Below are 17,246 nucleotides of genomic sequence, written 5' to 3'. Positions count from 1 at the left end.
TCAACTCTCAGCCGGCGTCTGTGTCCCTGGCGCGGCCAGCTGCTGCAGTTTTCTCCCTACTGTCTTCTCCCTGGCTTGCTTTTGAAATCCCTGCCGTCAGCGCTGTGATTGGATCGAGCGCCAGCCAATCACAGCTGGCGCTCGATAAAACAATCACAGCCATTCAGAATGACATCACTGAATGGCTGTGATTGGTTTATTGAGCGCTGGCTGTTATTGGCCAGCGCTTGATCCAACCACAGCGCTGATGGCAGGGATTTCAAAAGCAAGCCAGGGAGAAGACAGCGTGGAGAAGAATGCAGCAGCTGGCCCCACCGCCGGGAACAGCATCGCGGCGGGACACAGATGCAGGCTGATAGGTGAGTGTTGAGTTGTTTTTTTTACCTCACTTGAGTATAAGCCAAGGGGGGCTTTTTTAGCACATTTTTTTGTGCTGAAAAACTCGGCTTATACTCGCGTATATACGGTATATACTTCAGTCATCTATTGGAGTAGCAGAAACATTGTTAAATAAATCAAGTCTGACCATCAACTTGAGTGATACTTTTACTTATTTAATTTGTTCTCCTGTAGTTGCAATATGTTTTGTCACTTTTATTGTCATTAAGCATTTTAACTGCCATGATGATGTATATGTTTTATCAGTATATGTAATTTGTGTATAAAATAGTAAACATAAAACAGTACAAATAATTAATCTAAAATACCACACCATACGTATGTATAAATGGAAAACAAAATACCTTAAAAGTGAACTGCTCATTGAATACAGGGTTAAGGGTCTTTCTGTGGACCTTTGTCTCATATTTCTTCTTTTTATCAGGCAGTAAAAATAGCTTGACATAAGGATCGGATGTACCTCCCATATCTAAAGCAGGTAGATCAGCGGCTTGAATTATCCCCACCATCAGCTAAAAATAGAGCAAAACAGAGATGACATTCAACTCAAAAATGTAACAACACAAAGCATATTTCATTCCTCCCTACAGGGTTTAAATACCAAGCCACATTACTATTCTCTATCTTGATCTTCTCATTCTCTAAATGTCTATATAAGCTGCAATGATGCCAATAAAATTGTATGTATAGTCAGTTGTAAAGAATGAATATACTTTAATTTAAATTAGAAACCCACAGGTCTGCTTTCAGAATTTCTTAAAGGGGTTTAGTCATTAGAAAAAAAAAATCAATACTTACCTATTCCTCCCCAGGCAGTCTTCTTACCACATCTTCTCCTCACTAAATCTTCTCCTCCAGTCTCCCAGGTCACGTCACCTCCAGCCATCCAGATCCTCTTCTTCCTGTGATGTCATGTACATTCACAGGCATTCTGCTTCCTGCAGGTGAGTGTACGTTATGTCACTAGTGACGTAGCATTCACTGCCTAGCAGGGAATGCCAAATCCTATGCCGGGCTAATGCTGAGACTGTGCATGCATGCTGTGTCACCGCAAGTGTTCATATACTATTTCCACGAGACAGCGCGCACGCGCAGTCCTGGCAATAGCCCGGCATAGGATTTGACATTCCTAGGCAGTGAACACTACATCACTAGTGTCATAACGTACACTAACCTGCAGGAAGAAGAAAGCCGTGAATGTATGCTTCATAACAGGAAAAAGAGGATCCGAGGCTGGAGGTGACATGACCCAAGGGATTGAAGGAGCGAGGAGAAGATCGGTGAGGAGACAATGCGTTAATAAAACTGCCTGGGGAGGAATAGGTAAGTATTGATTTTTTTTCTGACAAAACCCCTTTAAAGTAAAATAATATGGGTATGTGGTGACCTATTTAATGAAGTCATTTCTAAACATGGCAGTGATTGCCCAGTACTTGGTTTATCAATATGAACCCTTTTGCCTTGAAGGTCAGGGATATGTCCTTCGGTTTCAGCACTTGGACCCATGACTGATCACCAAGGGGACTGTCTTTCTATTAGATCTATATTACAGTTCTATGATCAACACTTTAGAAAGTCATTTTATGAGCACAATCACTCCTGTTAGACAAGCATAACGTTTTATAACTCTTTCTTTGATGAAAGTCAATGCTTTAGTGAACTTTGACAAAACATTCAGTATATTGAGTAGTGCTCTATTTATTATTCCCTTTTCACCGCATCCAAAATTATATGCCAGAAATGCACATAAATAATGATAAGTACAAGCATTTTATAAAATGAATTTAACTCATAAAAAGAAGACATTTCAAAGAGGGAGATATTGTAGCTTTTTATTTTCTAGTTTTAATACACTATTCTTATGCAAGGGATAGATCTAAACAACACCTATAACTTTACATGAAAGACAGAGAAATGAGCCTATGATTTTTACCCAGTGGAGTGGAAAAATAATTCCCTTCCTCTTCTGAAATGTTTGTTGAAAATAAGCTATCATGCTCCTACAGAGTTCTTTGGTCATGCCTCCTTTGAAGCCTGGTGAAATGCACCGCAGTAGGTGAATGACAATTAGACTTATAGCAACATGAATTATGGAATGACTACATATTGCAGTGATAATCTGTATAATGTACAGCTCAATAGTCTAAAGGCAGTATTGTTGTTTATGGTTATATGTAAGGAATAGAGATGAGCGAGTATACTCGCTAAGGCACATTACTCGAGCGAGTAGTGCCTTAGCTGAGTATCTCCCCGCTTGTCTCTAAAGATTTGGGGGCCGGCGGGGGGCGGGGGAGAGCGGGGAGGAACGGAGGGGAGATCTCTCTCCCTCCCCGCCGAACTCACCTGTCACCCTCGCCGGCCCCCGAATCTTTAGAGACGAGTGGGGAGATACTCGGCTAAGGCACTACCCGCTCGAGTAATGTGCCTTAGCGAGTATACTCGCTCATCTCTAGTAAGGAACAGAAGATTTTATATGGGTCCTGCAAAAAATTGCTAATATGAGTTATAATAAAGGTAAAATGCACTTAGGGTCTCATTTATCAAGACTGCGTAGCCAGAAAACTGTCCTTGTTAGTAATCAGGGATCAACTTTTTTTTTGGAAACTGCCCAGAACAAATTAAAGCTGACAATGATTGTGTATTAATGATAATCAGGGGCGTAACTATAGGGGATGCAGGGGATTCGTTTGTACCCGGGCCTTGGAGCTTTAGGGGGCCCATAAGACCTTTCCTCTTTATATAGGGAGCCCAGTATTATGAATAAAGCATTATAATTTGGGGCCCTGTTACCGGTTTTGCATTAGGACCCAGAAGCTTCGAATTACGCCTCTGATGATACTTCTAATAAATGAAGGCCACTACAAGAATATATTACTTCAATGTATAGTTTCATGTATCATGTACCCTACACTATGTGTAAGGTTGTCTTATGCTATAATGTGCTATAGCTATGTTAAAAGCAATTTTTTTTGTTGACTTGACGTTTGCAGAGTTTTAAAAACACGCTTTGTGTTAGTGAAATCATCTTGGAGGATCACTCTAGTGTTGAACTCATATGGCCTATTAAATAGTTTTTAAAGCAGCTGGAGGTCTGTTTGTCATGTCTGAACCTGTAGACCCATAAACTGTAAAAGAAAACATTTATTCCAATCTCTGCTGCAAAGGTTGGATTTGTTTTAGACAGGTTGCAGATCTACAAGCCATGTTGTCACATGGGTGCTATGATTGATGCCACAATGGCTATCAGGCTGTCTTACACATGGCTAATCTACAGCTGATCTCACAAATATGTAATAGTGTTGTTAAAGGGGGTGTCCAATTATAAAATATTAGTTTAGTCTGATAGAGTATGTTCACATGTTAGATGTAAATCTAATGTGTATTTTACAAGCCACTAGGATCTCTTCGATGCATGCGGCAAGGATGTGGTTCAGATCTATAGACAGTTTAGCTCTATTGTCACCATATTGGGTTAGTCAGCATATTTATTCTTCTTGCTATTTTTTTTGCCAGGGTGCAGGACAAAAGTGTATAGTGTTTGCAAGAGTATGTGAATGGCGTGTGAAATACCCTATTCACTTGCATTGGATGTGGAATGTTAGCAGAAAGCATTGGATGTGGAATTCACACTTAAATACTCGTGTGAACATTAAATGAATGTGTGAATATGATGTACCCTTAGATCACAAAACACCAAACATTTAAATTGGATTTAACAAAAATATGTTCTTGTGTCTAGATATTGCAATTACATACTTTCTACAATGTGTTTTTTTGAGTCCCTCTCAGAACATTTAGTGTGTCCAGTGCCAGAGAGAAGAAGCTGCTTCTATTGCACTGATTCTTAATGGTTGGCCTTCACAAATATGCCAGATCTATGTAGCCTCCATTACATGCCATCTGAACCCATCACCATGATCATGTTGTGGGGGCACCAATGAGGTGAAAGAGGGCGTCCCATCCCTTTGTTTAATCATTCATATGCTGCAGTCACTACTAACCATGATGTCTAAGGGGTTAATTGCCAGGATTGGAGCTAGCTATTATAGCAGTTGTCAGCTGACACCTGTAGATAACATGGGCTCACTCCTGAGCGCACGCCATCCTCGTACTGAGTATATAGAGCACTTCACATTATCTACCAGATGTCTGCACCGTAAATGTTTACACTGCAGATTGGGAAGGAGTTAAAACGTGTGCAGTAAGGAAATAGTAACACACCAGTTTAAGAGTATATTCACACGTAACAGAAGAATTGAATGCCAAAATGCAGGTGGGAATTCTGATGCTTTTTCTCTGCGACATTCACTCTGTGCACTGCAATGAATGAATTCCATGGTGAGAACCCATGGTATTTCTGTACCAAATCGAGCATGGTGTGGATTTCAAAATCTATACCATTAGTAAAATGTGCAGCAGATTATTTTTTCCACTTTAAGTGAATGGGGCTTGTTAAAACTCCATTCACTTACATTGCACTGTACATTGCTGTGGAATTTCAGTGTGAATTCCACAGCAAATCAGCAATGTATGAACTCATTCTAACACTCTTGTACTTGCACCAATCTGGAATGAGCGACTTAGGCTATTTTCACATTTATTGCAGACATTTTTGTGCAAAAACCTGTTCCATACATATGACACATTCAGATGTGTGGAATAGTTGTAGAAATGTCTGTGACCAATCTGTCATGTGTAAGCATATGGGTCCATTAAATCCAAATCTGTACAACCAATTTATATAGATCATGCTCTTTATATAAATCTAGGAAAGAACAAGCTTTATTTTTCCCCTTAGCATACTGAAGGAGAGAAATACTGTCTATATTTGTCTATATTTTTTTGGTTATATAGCATTCTGATAGCTTTCGTAGACATATTATTGACATGCAACATGGAAATCGCTGCCTGACTCTTTTTTATTTACAATGAGCTTCTATTAGAGATGAGCGAACGTGTTCTTCCGAGCTTGATATTCGTGCGAATATTAGGGTGTTCGGGATGTTCGTTATTCGTAACGAACACCATGCGGTATTCGGGTTACTTTCACTTCCTTCCCTGAGACGTTAGCGCGCTTTCCTGGCCAATTGAAAGACAGGGAAGGCATTACAACTTCCCCCTGCAACGTTTAAGCCCTATACCACCCCCCTGCTGTGAGTGGCTGGGAAGATCAGATGTCACCCGAATATAAAAGTCGGCCCCTCCCGCGGCTCGCCTCAGATGCCTTGTGAGTTAGATGAGGGACAGTGCTGCTGGTACCGGAGCTGCTGTAGGGAGAGAAATAGCAGTTAGTGTAGGCTTCAAGAACCCCAAAGGTCCTTATTAGGGCCAGTAATACCTGTGTGTTGGCTGCTGTTAGCAGTGCCTTTTTTTTTTTCTTCTCAAAATCGCCTCTGCAGAGCGTTGCACCCGGCATTAGGGACAGAAGTGTTGGATAGGCAGGGAGAGTGTTAGGAGTGAGTGTAGCCTTCAAGAACCTCAACGGTCCTTTCTAGGGCCATATTTAACCGTGTGCAGTACTGTCCAGGCTGCTGTTAGCTGTGCTGCATTTTTTTTCTTTTCTCAAAATCGTCTCTGCAGAGCATTGCACCCTCCATTGATACTACAGGGAAAGAATTGTGTAGGCAGGGCCACAACACAGTTATTATTCATTGAATATACGCAGTGGGTCCTTTTGGTGTAAAAAAAGGGAAACGAAATCTATTTGTCCTGCCTCTGTCCGTCCTAAGGGCTGTGGACACGTGTGAGCTGCATGTACAACGTTAAAAAATCAGACGCACCCAGCTACGGTTTACTGCTGGCTTCGCCATTTGCTTTCCTTAATTGGGAAAAAAATACCTGCTCTGCCAGAGTTAATAACTCTGCTACCCTCAAGTTCTGTGACACATTAGCAGGGACACAGCACAGTTATTAAACTTAGATTATTCATTGAATATACGCAGTGGGTCCTTTTGGTGTAAAAAAAGGGAAACAAAATCTATTTGTCCTGCCTCTGTCCGTCCTAAGGGCTGTGGACACGTGTGAGCTGCGTGTACAACGTTTAAAAAATCAGACGCACCCAGCTACGGTTTACTGATGGCTTCGCCATTTGCTTTCCTTAATTGGGAAAAAAATACCTGCTCTGCCAGAGTTAATAACTCTGCTACCCTCAAGTTCTGTGACACATTAGCAGGGACACAGCACAGTTATTCAACTTAGATTATTCATTCAATAGAGGCAGTGGGGCCTTTCGTTTTCAAAAAAGGGAAAAAATTATATTTGGCCTGCAGTCTTGCGCCAATTTATTTCCTGCCTGTGAAATCAAATCACTGGTAATACAGCATGCTGAGGGGTAGGGGTAGGCCTAGAGGACGTGGACGCGGCCGAGGACGCGGAGGGCCAAGTGAGGGTGTGGGCACAGGCCGAGCTCCTGATCCAGGTGTGTCGCAGCCGACTGCTGCGCGATTAGGAGAGAGGCACGTTTCTGGCGTCCCCACATTCATCGCCCAATTAATGGGTCCACGCGGGAGACGGTTATTAGAAAATGAGCAGTGTGAGCAGGTCCTGTCCTGGATGGCAGAAAGTGCTTCGAGCAACCTATCGTCCACCCGCAGTTCTGCGCCGTCCACTGCTGCAAATCCGAATCCTCTGTCTGCTGCTCCTCCTTCCTCCCAGCCTCCTCACTCCACTACAATGACACCTGCTCAGGAGCGGGAACACTCCCAGGAACTGTTCTCGGGCCCCTGCTTAGATTGAGCAGGAGTGGTTCCTCTCCCACCAGAGGAGTTTATCGTCACTGATGCCCAACCATTCGAAAGTTCCCGGGGTCCGGGGGAAGAGGCTGGGGACTTCCGCCAACTGTCTCAAGAACTTTCTGTGTGTGAGGAGGACGATGACGATGAGACACAGTTGTCTTGCAGTGAGGTAGTAGTAAGGGCAGTAAGTCCGAGGGAGCAGCGCACAGAGGATTCGGAGGAAGAGCAGCAGGACGATGAGGTGACTGACCCCACCTGGTGTGCAACGCCTACACAGGACAGGTCTTCAGAGGGGGAGGCACGGGCAGCAGCAGGGCAGGTTGCAAGAGGCAGTGCGGTGGCCAGGGGTAGAGGCAGGGCCAGACCGAATAATCCACCAACTGTTTCCCAAAGCGCACCCTCGCGCCATGCCACCCTGCAGAGGCCGAGGTGCTCTAAGGTCTGGCAGTTTTTCACAGAGACGCCTGACGACCGACGAACAGTGGTGTGCAACCTTTGTCGCGCAAAGCTCAGCCGGGGAGCCAACACCAACAGCCTCACCACCACCACCATGCGCAGACATATGATGGCCAAGCACCCCACAAGGTGGGACGAAGGCCGTTCAGCGCCTCCGGTTTGCACCACTGCCTCTCCCCCTGTGCCCCAACCTGCCACTGAGATCCAACCCCCCTCTCAGGACACTGGCACTACCGTCTCCTGGCCTGCACCCACACCCTCAACTCCGCTGTCCTCGGCCCCATCCACCAGTGTAGTTCAGCGCACCGTCCAGCCGTCGCTTGCGCAACTGTTGGAGCGCAAGCGCAAGTACGCCGCCACGCACCCGCACGCTCAAACGTTAACCGTCCGCATAGCAAAATTCATCAGCCTTGAGATGCTGCCGTATAGGGTTGTGGAAACGGAGTCCTTCAAAAGTATCATGGAGGTGGCGGCCCCGCGCTACTCAGTTCCCAGTCGCCACTACTTTTCCCGATGTGCCGTCCCAGCCCTGCACGACCACGTCTCCCGCAACATTGTACGCGCCCTCACCAACGCGGTTACTGCCACGGTCCACTTAACAACAGACACGTGGACAAGCACAGGCGGGCAGGGCCACTACATCTCCCTGACGGCACATTGGGTGAATTTAGTGGAGGCTGGGACAGAGTCAGAGCCCGGGACCGCTCACGTCCTACCCACCCCCAGAATTGCGGGCCCCAGCTCGGTGGTGGTATCTGCGGAGGTGTATGCTTCCTCCACTAAAGCACCCTCCTCCTCCTCCTCCTCCTCTGTCTCGCAATCAAGATGTGTTAGCAGCAGCATGTCGCCAGCAGTCGGTGTCGCGCGGTGTGGCAGCACAGCGGTGGGCAAGCGTCAGCAGGCCGTGCTGAAACTACTCAGCTTAGGCGATAAGAGGCACACGGCCCACGAACTGCTGCAGGGTCTGACACAGCAGACCGACCGCTGGCTTGCGCCGCTGAGCCTCCAACCGTGGCATGGTCGTGTGTGACAACGGCCGTAACCTGGTGGCGGCTCTGCAGCTCGGCAGCCTCACGCACGTGCCATGCCTGGCCCACGTCTTTAATTTGGTGGTTCAGCGCTTTCTGAAAAGCTACCCACGCTTGTCAGACCTGCTCGTAAAGGCGCGCCGGCTCTGCGCACATTTCCGCAAGTCCCACACGGACGCTGCCACCCTGCGCACCCTGCAACATCGCTTTAAGCTGCCAGTGCACCGACTGCTGTGCGACGTGCCCACACGGTGGAACTCTACGCTCCACATGTTGGCCAGGCTCTATGAACAGCGTAGAGCTATAGTCGAATTCCAACTCCAACATGGGCGGCGCAGTGGGAGTCAGCCTCCTCAATTCTTTTCAGAAGAGTGGGCCTGGTTGGCAGACATCTGCCATGTCCTTGGTAATTTTGAGGAGTCTACCCAGGTGGTGAGCGCGATGCTGCAATCATTAGCGTCACCACTCCTCTGCTATGCATCTTGAGAAATTCCCTGCAAAGCATAAAGGCAGCTGCTTTGCGCTCGGAAACGGGGGCGGTGGAAGACAGTATGTCGCTGGATAGTCAGAGCACCCTCCTGTCTATTTCTCAGCGCGTAGAGGAGGAGGAGGAGGAGCATGAGGAGGATGAGGAGGAGGGGGAAGAGACAGTTTGGCCCGCTGCTGACGGTACACCGGCTGATTGCCTGTCATCCTTTCAGCGTGTATGGCCTGAGGAGGAGGAGGAGGATCCTGCAAGTGATCTTCCTAGTGAAGACAGCCATGTGTTGCGTACAGGTACCCTGGCACACATGGCTGACTTCATGTTAGGATGCCTTTCTCGTGACCCTCGCGTTGCACGCATTCTGGCCACAACGGATTACTGGGTGTACACACTGCTCGACCCACGCTATAAGGAGAACCTGCCCACTCTCATTCCCGAAGAGGAAAGGGGTTCGAGAGTGTTGCTATACCACAGGACCCTTGCGGACAAGCTGATGGTAAAATTCCCAGCCGACAGCGCTAGTGGCAGTAGGCGCAGTACCGAGGGCAAGGTAGCAGGGGAGGTGCGGAGATCGAGCAGCATGTACATCCCAGGCAGTGCAACAGTCTTTAAGGGCCTGGACAGCTTTATGGCTCCCCACCAAGACTGTGTCACCGCTCCCCAGTCAAGGCTGAGTCTGCGGGAGCACTGTAAAAGGATGGTGAGGGAGTACGTAGCCGATCGCACGACCGTCCTCCGTGACGCCTCTGCCACCTACAACTACTGGGTGTCGAAGCTGGACATGTGGCCTGAACTAGCGCTGTATGCCCTGGAGGTGCTTGCTTGTCCTGCGGCTAGCGTCTTGTCGGAGAGGGTGTTTAGTGCGGCTGGGGGAATCATCACAGATAAGCGTAGCCGCTTGTCAACCGACAGTGCCGACAGGCTAACACTCATCAAGATGAACAAAGCCTGGATTTCCCCAGACTTCTCTTCTCCACCAGCGGACAGCAGCGATACGTAAGCAATACGTAGGCTGCACCCGCGGATGGAAGCTACGTTCTCTCTCACCATCCAAAACGGGGACATTTATGTTTCATCAATCTGTGTCTAATATTCCTCCTCCTCCTCCTGCTCCTCCTCCTGAAACCTCACATAATCACGCTGAACGGGCAATTTTTCTTAGGGCCACAAGGCTCACTCAAATTATTTTTCTGAACAATTTTTAAAAGTTTCAATGCTCTTAAAAGCCTTGGAACTTTAACTTGAACCAATTTTTCGTTACACTGGGCTGCCTCCAGGCCTAGTTACCATTTAAGCCACATTAACCAAAGCGATTAATGGGTTTCACCTGCCCTCTTGGCTGGCCATGGCCAATTTTTCTGATGTACATTAGTACTGTTGATACAGCAATTTTTGTGGGCCCTCGCCTACAGTGTAATCAAATGAATTTTTAGCCCACCTGCATTACAGCTGACGTTACCTCAGCTGTGTTGGGCAATGCAATGGGATATTTCTATGTACCGCCGGTGGCTTCCTGGCACCCACCCATGCTGTAGGTGCACACGGAGTTTTTGCTACATCTGTACACTTGAAAAGGACCCCAGTCTGATTGGGGCATGCAGTGTGGGCCGAAGCCCACCTGCATTAAGCACGACATTACTACCTCAGCTGTGTTGGGCAATGCAATGGGATATTTCTGTGTACCGCCGGTGGGTTCCAGGGAGCCACCCATGCTGTGGGTCCACAGGGACTTCACAATAGGGAGTTGTACCTGCCTGTGTCTATGAATTAAAAACCGCGGTCTGACTGGGGCATGCAGACACCTTGACAGAATGAATAGTGTGTGGCACATAGGTTCCCCATTGCTATGCCCACGTGTGCAGCTCCTGATGGCGGTGGCACAGGATTCTATTTCTCATTGCTTCTGTACAGCATTGTGGGCTATCGCCCCGCCACTTTTAAAGAGGGTCGCTGCCTAGCCGTGCCAACCTCTGCAGTGTGTGCCTGCGGTCCCTCGTCATGGCAGACGCAATTCTAAATAGACATGAGCGTGGTGTGGTATGAGGGCAGCTGAAGGCTGCGCAGGGACACTTTGGTGTGCGCTGTGGGGGGGAGGGGGGGCGGTTGGGCAGCATGTAACCCAGGAGAAGTGTCAGTGGAGTGTCATGCAGGCAGTGATTGTGCTTTGTTGGAGGTAGACTTCAATGGGGTTCGTTATTTGAAACGAACCCTCGAACATCGCGGGAAGTGCATTTTGGTGTTCGCTCATCTCTAGCTTCTATGTGTTAAAACATGTAATTATGGCTATTAACCCTTTCCAATCCAATTTGTATCCTGGTTTTCCTAGGGGGCTTACTCTTTTTCTCCCATTATACAACAGCGCTAACTGCTGGCTAAAGCCAGTACTGCATGAGGTGACACATTGGATAGGCTCCGACAGCAGAGGGGCTGGCAATATACAGTATGAGAACCCCGACGGATGTCTTCCAACATCGAAGCTGTACAGCCTTAAATCATAATGTCTTAAGACGTCAGACAGTAATTTGGAAAGGGTTAAAATGATTCAATGTAACAATGTAGATTGTGGATAGTCGTTTGGTGTGCAAGACTCTATTCCATATTTATCACAAAACTAGTACATGTAATTGAACTGAGAGATGTCTCAATCATACCCTTTCAGGTAAGTCTACATGTAATATCACTGCAACATATGCACCATTTTTGAAGCCCTGCGTCATTGAAATCAGTTTTGATATATTACTAGCCCAAACCTGTGTATTTACAACATCCTTAAATAGAGGACAGTTGTTCTGCACACACTTTACACCATAGGGAAGTTCAATGACTTTTCATTTGACTTTGCAGCAACAAGAGCTTGAACAACTGTTTTCTTTCAAATAAACGTCACGTTTGTTTTCATCTGCAGACAGAAAGTGAAATGTATTTGTAAGGACTGATTTCTTTCACTTATTATTCTTTGGCAAGATTTAGCTGTTTGAGGTTTATAAAGTCTCCCATTGATTTAAGGCTCCTAGATTTGCTTTACTTGAAATGTACTTTCATTAAATCAGAATTATGGACAAAATCATACACATATTCCTCCTGTCTTTCAAATACTGTCATAAATGTATTTTGAAACAAACATGCTTAGCCATGAAAACATCTATGACTGCTATAAGACAGCATTTTTATCAGTGCTGCAGTTTGTATAGGCTATGAATCTATAAATCTAGGGTATGTCATGTATAAAGGCCCCAGTAATAATACATTTCACAACTTCTTTCAAATTATTATAGTTTCGCAAGTTCTTTGCAAATAGTACTAAAGTGGATCTCGGATTGAGGCTTGGTCTGCTGGCTACCATATGTTGTTTAAACTCAAGCACAGGTGCTTCAAAGCTTTATTTTCCATGGGCCAAAGGGTTATTTTGTGTTCCCGGTAACTCAAATTGGAAAGGCGGTGAAGCAGAGGGATGGCATTTGGCAGTCAAAATACCATGATCATTAAAATGGTTGTCAGGGCAGGTGTAGTATCTTTGTCAGCACATGATCCTTGGGTACCTGCCTTTGGACATCCTTGATTATCTTCAGTTTTAGTTTAGTGCTGCTCTTGGGTGCAGGGCCTCTCCCTCAGGAATGAAAGTGATTTGATCTCTGATCACCTATTAGTCTGGCACTCGACACCCTTGTGTAAAGCTTTGTCTACATCTACCCATTCCCCCTTGCAGTAGAACAAAGAGAACACCTGAAGACTCTCAAACACCAAGGAAATTCTTGACAAGGATCTTCTCCCCTGAGAATCCTTGCTGAAGAAGCTATAGGTACTTGCATCATTCTGCCCACCTTCAAGAACTACATGATCGAGATTTCCGCAGCTTAAAAGATCAGCATGGTACCAAGGAAGCAAGGGAAGGAAATATCAGGTTCTGATAGCCTGGAAAAGACCCTGAAGAGCCATTTTCCATCCCTGCAGTTTACAATGAGACCATCAAAAAGACCAGCTAAGACTACCTTCACTGCATCCTTGGGTGAGGCAGTCTGTTATCCTCAAAGTGAAACAAAAAAGTTGATAGAAGAGTACCTGCCTGTGTCTATGAATTAAAAACCGCGGTCTGACTGGGGCATGCAGACACCTTGACAGAATGAATAGTGTGTGGCACATAGGTTCCCCATTGCTATGCCCACGTGTGCAGCTCCTGATGGCGGTGGCACAGGATTCTATTTCTCATTGCTTCTGTACAGCATTGTGGGCTATCGCCCCGCCACTTTTAAAGAGGGTCGCTGCCTAGCCGTGCCAACCTCTGCAGTGTGTGCCTGCGGTCCCTCGTCATGGCAGACGCAATTCTAAATAGACATGAGCGTGGTGTGGTATGAGGGCAGCTGAAGGCTGCGCAGGGACACTTTGGTGTGCGCTGTGGGGGGGAGGGGGGGCGGTTGGGCAGCATGTAACCCAGGAGAAGTGTCAGTGGAGTGTCATGCAGGCAGTGATTGTGCTTTGTTGGAGGTAGTGTGGTGCTTAGCAAGGGTATGCCATGCTAATGAGGGCTTTTCAGAAGTAAAAGTTGTTGGGAGGGGGGGGGGCCCACTCTTGCCGGTATTGTGGCTTAATAGTGGGACCTGTGAACTTGAGATGCAGCCCAACATGTAGCCCCTCGCCTGCCCTATCCGTTGCTGTGTCGTTCCCATCACTTTCTTGAATTGCCCAGATTTTCACACATGAAAACCTTAGCGAGCATTGGCGAAATACAAAAATGCTCTGGTCGCCCATTGACTTCAATGGGGTTCGTTATTTGAAACGAACCCTCGAACATCGCGGGAAGTGCATTTTGGTGTTCGCTCATCTCTAGCTTCTATGTGTTAAAACATGTAATTATGGCTATTAACCCTTTCCAATCCAATTTGTATCCTGGTTTTCCTAGGGGGCTTACTCTTTTTCTCCCATTATACAACAGCGCTAACTGCTGGCTAAAGCCAGTACTGCATGAGGTGACACATTGGATAGGCTCCGACAGCAGAGGGGCTGGCAATATACAGTATGAGAACCCCGACGGATGTCTTCCAACATCGAAGCTGTACAGCCTTAAATCATAATGTCTTAAGACGTCAGACAGTAATTTGGAAAGGGTTAAAATGATTCAATGTAACAATGTAGATTGTGGATAGTCGTTTGGTGTGCAAGACTCTATTCCATATTTATCACAAAACTAGTACATGTAATTGAACTGAGAGATGTCTCAATCATACCCTTTCAGGTAAGTCTACATGTAATATCACTGCAACATATGCACCATTTTTGAAGCCCTGCGTCATTGAAATCAGTTTTGATATATTACTAGCCCAAACCTGTGTATTTACAACATCCTTAAATAGAGGACAGTTGTTCTGCACACACTTTACACCATAGGGAAGTTCAATGACTTTTCATTTGACTTTGCAGCAACAAGAGCTTGAACAACTGTTTTCTTTCAAATAAACGTCACGTTTGTTTTCATCTGCAGACAGAAAGTGAAATGTATTTGTAAGGACTGATTTCTTTCACTTATTATTCTTTGGCAAGATTTAGCTGTTTGAGGTTTATAAAGTCTCCCATTGATTTAATGATATTCTCTGAGTGTTGAGTGGTCAGCAACAATGGAAAGGAACATAAGAACTGTGCTGCTGCATTGGCAGAGAACATTAAGATGAGATTTCTTTGCAGGCTCCTAGATTTGCTTTACTTGAAATGTACTTTCATTAAATCAGAATTATGGACAAAATCATACACATATTCCTCCTGTCTTTCAAATACTGTCATAAATGTATTTTGAAACAAACATGCTTAGCCATGAAAACATCTATGACTGCTATAAGACAGCATTTTTATCAGTGCTGCAGTTTGTATAGGCTATGAATCTATAAATCTAGGGTATGTCATGTATAAAGGCCCCAGTAATAATACATTTCACAACTTCTTTCAAATTATTATAGTTTCGCAAGTTCTTTGCAAATAGTACTAAAGTGGATCTCGGATTGAGGCTTGGTCTGCTGGCTACCATATGTTGTTTAAACTCAAGCACAGGTGCTTCAAAGCTTTATTTTCCATGGGCCAAAGGGTTATTTTGTGTTCCCGGTAACTCAAATTGGAAAGGCGGTGAAGCAGAGGGATGGCATTTGGCAGTCAAAATACCATGATCATTAAAATGGTTGTCAGGGCAGGTGTAGTATCTTTGTCAGCACATGATCCTTGGGTACCTGCCTTTGGACATCCTTGATTATCTTCAGTTTTAGTTTAGTGCTGCTCTTGGGTGCAGGGCCTCTCCCTCAGGAATGAAAGTGATTTGATCTCTGATCACCTATTAGTCTGGCACTCGACACCCTTGTGTAAAGCTTTGTCTACATCTACCCATTCCCCCTTGCAGTAGAACAAAGAGAACACCTGAAGACTCTCAAACACCAAGGAAATTCTTGACAAGGATCTTCTCCCCTGAGAATCCTTGCTGAAGAAGCTATAGGTACTTGCATCATTCTGCCCACCTTCAAGAACTACATGATCGAGATTTCCGCAGCTTAAAAGATCAGCATGGTACCAAGGAAGCAAGGGAAGGAAATATCAGGTTCTGATAGCCTGGAAAAGACCCTGAAGAGCCATTTTCCATCCCTGCAGTTTACAATGAGACCATCAAAAAGACCAGCTAAGACTACCTTCACTGCATCCTTGGGTGAGGCAGTCTGTTATCCTCAAAGTGAAACAAAAAAGTTGATAGAAGAGTACCAAATTAGCCAGATGTGCTCAAAAGTATTTTGGAAAGAAGATAGTCATGGACTTGGGTTTCTCCAAGACCATGAAGCTGGTCCAACAGTAAGACCTAAATCCTCTTTCACTCCCTTTGAAGGCAAATGCCCTTACCCGAAAAGAGAAAAGGCATGGACCACAGGAAGAGACATCACTGCAATCCTTAAGCACATCTGCACCATGGTGAGGGACTCCACCATGAATGGTAAGCAACATCTGTCTGGGGCATTCTACTTGGGCAACTCTTCAGGACTCATCTTCTACCAAGATAAGGCACACATCTTCCAAAAATGTAGCAAGAATAGGTATGGCATGAATGACTGTATAGAGTTGATCTGCGGGACTTGCTATATTGTAGGGCACAAATGCAAGGACTGTAACACTGTCTGCATAATTTGTGGTCCAGCAACTCACATGTATGGAGACTGCATATTATATAGTAAACAGAAATGTTATCTAACCTGATTATTTTGGAAATCGTAGTCCAATGAATATTGAAGTTTTCCAAGCTTCTCTTCTTCTTTAGGTTGTTCTTTATCTTCCCCATCAGTTAAACCAGTCTCAGCATCATCGTCATCATCATCCTTTAATGCCTATGAATTAAATTTATGGAATGCATGAGGTTTTGTTAGGATTCTGATACTCCGCATTTAAAGCTATGCAGTACCTTTACACTAGAAAGCCATGCCTTTTAATGGTTTTATTCATACTGTCATACTATAAGTACGTATATGTGCATAGCAGGCAGCAAAAAAAGAAAACTCACTTCAAAATGCAAGCAGGCACATTAGGTATATAACTCCAGTAAACTATGTTATATGAATACTGCATAATGCTTTATAACAAATACATTTTCTTAAAACTTGTAACACACATGCGTATAGCAATTTTACAAAAAGTCTATTAAAACTTTAATATCAATAAACTCAAATCAATTCTGCATGCACTACATCATAGCTCATTCCAGAATTATTGCTGCTCACTTCTAAGTTTCATAAAAAGTTTTCAAACAAGTCAAAAGTGCCATTCACAGTCAAATATTCAGTCAGAATAAAACATGCTATCATATAATGGAGGCTTGTGAAATAAAGGTTTTTCTAGGTTTATTATTTTTTTTGAACGTTTTCAATGTAAAGCCAGGCTGAACCAAATTAATTTTACATTGTTTAGATTTCATTAAATAGTTTAGGAATTGTTTGTTAGTAATTAAGTCAGTCATAGCGTTGCAATTTAATTAACTGAAGATTTAATTTTACATTTTCAACTAGTAATAGGAAGCTTATGTGTTCTTGCTGCCTTTTAATAACATTTAGAAAACGAATGTATCTCCACACTGTAGTTCATCCTGATTTTATGTGTTTGTAAATGTTTATTGTGCCAGAAGTTAATTCTGTC

At 44.9% G+C, this 17,246-nt stretch overlaps 1 protein-coding gene across 2 annotated transcripts in view; it reads right to left on the bottom strand.

The window, feature by feature from the left end:
• The window catches only part of SYT1 (synaptotagmin 1), a 565,005-nt gene that overhangs the window by 146,314 nt on the left and 401,445 nt on the right, over positions 1-17,246 (bottom strand). Inside the window, exons 8-9 of one of the 2 annotated variants that reach the window (XM_066591696.1) lie at positions 16,313-16,444; positions 744-911 (exon numbers count right to left, since the gene is read on the bottom strand). In XM_066591696.1, coding sequence (XP_066447793.1) covers positions 744-911; positions 16,313-16,444 — 300 coding nt within the window. The remainder of the gene's footprint in view (positions 1-743; positions 912-16,312; positions 16,445-17,246) is intronic. The other variant, XM_066591697.1, reaches the window with a different exon arrangement.

The sequence above is a fragment of the Eleutherodactylus coqui genome, chromosome 2 (assembly GCF_035609145.1).
Source record: "Eleutherodactylus coqui strain aEleCoq1 chromosome 2, aEleCoq1.hap1, whole genome shotgun sequence".
Classification (NCBI taxonomy): domain Eukaryota; kingdom Metazoa; phylum Chordata; class Amphibia; order Anura; family Eleutherodactylidae; genus Eleutherodactylus; species Eleutherodactylus coqui.
Note: the sequence above shows the minus strand (reverse complement) of the source record. Positions and strands in the feature narration are given on the sequence as shown.